At 46.8% G+C, this 6016-nt stretch overlaps 1 protein-coding gene across 6 annotated transcripts in view; it reads left to right on the top strand.

Moving 5' to 3' along the window:
• The window catches only part of GTF3C2 (general transcription factor IIIC subunit 2), a 32576-nt gene extending 28183 nt beyond the window's left edge, over positions 1-4393 (top strand). For 5 of the 6 annotated variants that reach the window (XM_034952837.4, XM_057301326.2, XM_008952473.6 and 2 more), the window contains 7 exons: positions 712-856; positions 953-1114; positions 1304-1391; positions 1647-1775; positions 2054-2206; positions 2965-3072; positions 3354-4393. In XM_034952837.4, coding sequence (XP_034808728.1) covers positions 712-856; positions 953-1114; positions 1304-1391; positions 1647-1775; positions 2054-2206; positions 2965-3072; positions 3354-3572 — 1004 coding nt within the window. In that variant the 3' untranslated portion in view covers positions 3573-4393. The remainder of the gene's footprint in view (positions 1-711; positions 857-952; positions 1115-1303; positions 1392-1646; positions 1776-2053; positions 2207-2964; positions 3073-3353) is intronic. The other variant, XM_055108128.2, reaches the window with a different exon arrangement.
• Positions 4394-6016: the final 1623 nt, after the last annotated feature.

Consider the following 6016-nt stretch of genomic DNA (forward strand, 5'->3'; position numbering starts at 1 on the left):
TCCCAAAGTGTTGAGATTACAAGTGTGAGCCACTGCGCCTGGCTTCCTAGAGTTTTTATGCTTTTTTTTTTTCTTTCTCTTTTTTTTTTTTTTGAGACGGAGTCTGCTCTTGTCACTCAGGCTGGAGTGCAGTGGCACAATCTCACTGCAAGCTCCGCCTCCTGGGTTCAAGCGATTCTGCTGCTTCAGCCTCCCGAGTAGCTGGGATTACAGACACCCACCACCACATCTGGCCAATTTTTTGTATTTTTAGTAGAGACGGGGTTTCACCATGTTGATCAGGCTGGTCTCAAACTCCTGACCTCAGGTGATCCACCACCTGCATTGGCCCTCCCACAGTGTTGAGATTACAGGCATGAGCCACCGTGTGCCCCACCTATGCTTTTTAAAAGTCCCTTGACTTTTATTTATAGGGAGTAGAGAGAGGTGCATTCTACTCTCTGCACTAGGTGTGTTCACCCTATCATTTTTCAACTGTAGATTCCAGACAAAGCTATTACTTTTTTGTTGATGAGAATTAGGGTTAAAATATCAGGTTGAGTCTTTAAGCCCTGGAGGGAGTGTTGGATAGCTAATCAGGATCCCCACATCCTTTCATAGTGGTTTGGATCTGAGGGTAGAAGACAAAGGTCCTAGGAGCCCAGAGAAAGAAATTAGAGCAAGGAAGAGAGAACATGCTTTTAATGTTCACACATTCTGTCCTTATTTCAGGCATGGTGGTTTTCTGGAACCTTCCCACTAACTCACCCCTGCAGCGGATACGGCTCTCTGATGGCTCCTTAAAGCTCTACCCCTTCCAGTGTTTCCTAGCCCATGACCAGGCTGTGCGTACCCTTCAATGGTGCAAAGCTAACAGGTATGGAATAGGAGGTATGTGGAGGGGGAAGGTGAAGACTGGGACAGGCTGACTTCCAGATTTGTTTGGATTTGACCTTCTCCCGTCTTTTTACAGCCATTTCCTTGTCTCTGCGGGGAGTGACCGGAAAATCAAATTCTGGGACCTTCGACGACCTTACGAACCCATAAACTCTATCAAGCGCTTCTTGAGTACAGAACTGGCCTGGCTGCTTCCCTACAATGGTGTCACTGTGGCTCAGGACAACTGCTATGCCTCGTACGGCAAGATGGAGATAGGACCTCTAGGGACAGGCCCTAAGGGTTGGAATGCAAAGCATGCCAGATTGTTGTGGGGAGAGGAGGGTAGAGAGTTGGTTCACTGAGGTGGTTTAAATTCTGGAAGAGGTTAAGAAGAAAAAATGAATCTAAAGAAAAGGAAGGTTTAAATTTATTTCTCTTTTAACAGTTATGGACTCTGTGGGATTCATTATATTGACGCTGGTTACCTTGGTTTCAAGGCCTACTTCACTGCTCCTCGAAAAGGCACCGTTTGGGTGAGCCCCCCTTTCTTTTGCAGTCTTCATTACAAAGGAAAATGGCTCATTTATGCACTATTAGTAGTCAGAAAGAGGCAGTAGTTTTGGGTAGAAGGAGAAGATAGGGATGTTGTAACTCTATCATCAGGGCTGTCGGTTATGGTAAACTCATTTTTGTTTGTGTGTCTGTCTCTCAGACTGTGCAGCTGTTACCAGTTCATAGCTCTGAATGAATATATGAATGAATGAATGAAATCTGTCTCTTTCTATTAGAGTCTTTCAGGATCCGACTGGCTTGGGACAATAGCTGCAGGAGATATATCCGGGGAGCTCATTGCTGCTATATTACCAGATATGGCACTGAATCCAATAAATGTCAAGCGACCTGTAGAGCGAAGATTTGTACGTATATGAACATCTAACAGCAGCTGTTGGATCCTAACCCACATGCCCTCCCAAATTCTGGTAGAGTACAAACTAGTGTCAGGTCTCCCGGCCCTGATATCCCAGAAAATCTTAGCACAGAGTGGTATATAATCTTCCCTACCGTACTGCATCTGAGCATATATTTAAAGATACTACTTTTTTCCATCTTTAAGCCTTTCCTGCCCAAACCACTTTCCTCTGCTTTTATTCTGTCTTGAGTATTATAGAAGCTAATTTCATGGTCTCCTTTCCAGCCTATATATAAAGCAGATCTGATACCGTATCAGGACAGTCCTGAAGGTCCAGACCATTCTTCTGCTTCATCTGGGGTCCCCAACCCTCCCAAGGCTCGAACTTACACTGAAACTGTCAACCATCACTACTTGCTCTTTCAGGACACAGATTTGGTAAGCTGAGGCCAGGAGAATGGGTGTGGTATTAGAAAAGGTAGAAAACTTTAGTCTTTGTATAGTACGCAAGCCTGAGTTCAGCACAAAGATGTAAAACGAAGGAGCCTCGGCCAGGTGCAGTGGCTCATGCCTGTAATCCCAGCAGTTTGGGGGGATTAGGCGGGCAGATCACAAGGTCAAGAGATCGAGACCATCCTGGCCAACATGGTGAAACTCCGTCTCTACTAAAAATACAAAAATTAGCTGGGCGTGGTGGCGCATGCCTGTAGTCCCAGCTATTCAGGAGGCTGAGGCAGGAGAATCACTTGAACCCAGGAGGTGGAGATTGCAGTGAGCCAAGGTCACACCACTGCACTCCAGCCTGGCAACGCAGCAAGACTCCGTCTAAAAAAAAAAAAAAAAAAAAAAAAAGGGGGCCAGGCGTAGTGGCTCACACCTGTAATCCTAGCACTTTGGGAGGCTGAGGCGGGCGGATCACCTGAGGTCAGGAGTTCAAGACCAGCCTGACCAACATGGTGAAACCCTGTCTCTACTAAAAATACAAAAAATCTGCCGGGCGTGATGGCGGGCGCCTGTAATCCCAGCTACTCAGGAGGCTGAGGCGGAGAATCACTTGAACCTGGGAAGCACAGGTTGTAGTGAGCTGCCAAGATCGCGCCACTGCACTCCAGCCTGGGTGACAGAGCGAGACTCCGTCTTAAAAAAAACAAACGAGCGTCTCACTTTCTCTCTCCTATTCCATTTCCCTTCCCCAGGGTTCATTCCATGATCTGCTCCGTAGAGAACCAATGCTGCGCATGCAGGAGGGAGAGGGGCATTCTCAACTCTGCCTGGACAGGCTGCAGCTGGAGGCTATTCATAAGGTAGTCTCTCATCCTCTCCACCCTCCACTCTCATTTCCCCCCAGTTCTGGGCCTGGGGCTGATGAAATGGTAGATGAAAAGGTTACACAGATGACAACCTCCTCCTCCTCCAGAGCATGACAGACGTACCTCATTCACTGGCTTTTCATTCTTACCTCTGTCACCCCTCATGGTCCTGTCCTTTCAGATTGTGGCTCATTTTTTTTTTGTTCATACAGCTAGGAGTCACCCTAAAGCACCACCCATGAGCATCTCTCTCTTGTTTTCTGTTCTCTTCACAGGTACGTTTCAGCCCAAACCTGGACTCCTATGGATGGCTGGTATCTGGGGGGCAGTCAGGGCTGGTTCGAATCCATTTTGTCCGTGGACTCGCCTCCCCACTGGGCCACCGTATGCAGCTTGAAAGCCGAGCCCACTTCAATGCTATGTTCCAACCATCCTCCCCCACTAGACGGCCTGGCTTCTCTCCAACCAGCCATCGCCTTCTGCCCACTCCCTAGCCTTGGCCCACACCAGATCCTTGGAGTGAAGTCGGTCAAGAACAAATGGCCCCTATGCACAGAGCCATAGGAACTGGGGGCCTTCCCTGGACAGTGATCATGCCAGGCCTGGACCTTTAGGCCTGCCTCCCCAGGACTCCTTAGATCCCACTCTTTCTACAGACTTCTGTGATCACAGCCCCCTGCGGGCAGGGGGGCTCTCCCTCCACCAACTCTCAAGGCTCCTCAGCCTAAGACTATGGCTCATGAGAAACACTCAGGCCTGACCTAGGCTTGGGAGTCAAACTGCTCATATTGAGCATATTGTTAAGTGGGTAAAGCCAAGTAAAGGTACTGGGTGTTTTTGCGACCACTTGTGAATGGGTGTATGGAGAACTGAAAAGGGTATCTGCATGAAGGCTCCTGTCTGACTATTCCAGGATCCAATATTACTGCCTTCTGAAACTTCCTCTTTAGGGTAACCATCATGTATGCCCACGAGGGTGATAGTAATTCGTGAGACTGAAGTTGCTTAGAGTACTTCTTTGACCAAGGAATACCACAGACACCCTACCGATAGAACAGTGGCTCAGATCTTACTTGCTCCTGCTTACGAAGTATTCCCAATCACTGGTCATCTGACCCTACTTGAACACTCCTGAACAGTCATGTTTTTAAAAATCTTCCTTTATATCAAGTCAGAGAGTATACTTCTATAAATTTCACTCATGGATGTTAGGAAATCTAGTCATCTTCCCTGTGATTGCCCTGTTAAGTATTTAACCATAGCTATCATGTGTTTCCCAAATCTTCTCTAGATTAAATATCTTCAGTTACTTCAACCATTCTTTTACACGTCATGATTTTTGATCCTTCATGATACTGTCACATTGTTAACTCATTAGAATGTTTACCTACTTCACTTCTATGTATAGGAGGTGTTTAGAACCCAAGTACTGTAATGTATTGTTATATCTCATCTTGTTAGAGTCCTCTTGTGGGATGCTGCAGACTCACAGTGACTATGATACTGCCTCCTAAGCAAGGACACACCCCAGTGATGAGAAATAGGCAAACCATGGTCTTGAAATGCCTAGGAGTATAGGCTGGGGTTTGGAGGGAAATAGTTGGATGACCTCAGGAAATAGAAAAAAACAGGCAGCTGCTTTTTGGAGAGAGTGGAGATGAGATCAGTGCCTACCTGGAACAAAACCCTCTGGCATTCTAGACTGGCCGAATATGTAGCGTAGGGACTTTATCATCTATCAGAAAATCTCCTTTAAGAAGAAGCGATCAAGAAGTTTAGTCCTGGCCAGGTGTGGTGGCTCACGCCTGTAATCCCAACACTTTGGGAGGCCAAGGCAGGCGGATTACTTGAGGTCAGAAGTTCGAGACCAGCCTGGCCAATGTATGGTGAAACCCCGTCTCTACCAAAAATGTAAAAAAATTAGCCAGGTGTGATGGCACACACCTGCAATCCCAGCTACTCGGGAGGCTGAGGCAGAAGAATCATTTGAACCTGGGAGGCAGAGGTTGCAGTGAGCCGAGATCCTGCCACTGCACTCCAGCCTGGGTGACGGAGCGAGACTCCGTCTCAAAAAGAGTTCAGCCCCTATCCTGTACAGATGAGAAAATAGACCTGGAGGAAACCCAAGTCTATCAACAGCAGAGACCATAACCCATGTCAGTGCAAAGAAGCCAAGTGTTGCACTACCCTATTGGGATCCAGCTCACATTGAGCCAGTTTTGTTTTTTGAGCTGTTACCCAAGTGCCTTCTGTCGAAGAGAAGCTTTACTCAGTTCTACAGGGCAGCCCCCTTCCTATTTTCAGTGGTAGAAAAGATGAGACCTGGGGATCCACACTTGAGGCTGTAGATTGGTGCTGGCAGCCCTGCTTCTGCAACTGAGTCTCAGCCCTAGTCTTGACCTTGTTCTTTTTCTCTACCAGAAGCCTTTTCTCTTTCTAACCCTCCCTCCCAATATACCCACTTCATACTATCCATTGTTCATACACTTCTCTACCTTTATTCCTCTTCTCATATTCCTCCCTTCGCCAGAGTGTCTTTTTCCACCATCTTCACCTGAGTTCAATTCATCCTTCAAGGTCCCAGCTCAAATTCCACCTTCACCAAAGAGCTTCCCAGTTTTCTCCAGTAAAAAATAGTTTCCCTCCCTTGTGTTCCCAAGGGGGAAGGAAGGAAAAAGGATAAACAAGCATTAAGCACTTAATCCATTTTAGGCACTTCGCATGTGTCACTTGTATGAGGTAGGTATTGCCATTTTACTTAATGATAAAAGTTGGAGAGGGTAAGCTGTCTGTAAAAGGTCAAGGTCATATAACTAGTAAGTGGTGGTGCTGGGGATTTGAACTCAGTCTAACTTCAGAATATAACTTTACAGCCTACCACATTTGGTCTCCTATTACATTTACTTTTGTCAGTTCACTCCTCTAGCATGCTGTTTTG

This window comes from Pan paniscus, chromosome 12 (genome assembly GCF_029289425.2).
Source record: "Pan paniscus chromosome 12, NHGRI_mPanPan1-v2.0_pri, whole genome shotgun sequence".
Classification (NCBI taxonomy): domain Eukaryota; kingdom Metazoa; phylum Chordata; class Mammalia; order Primates; family Hominidae; genus Pan; species Pan paniscus.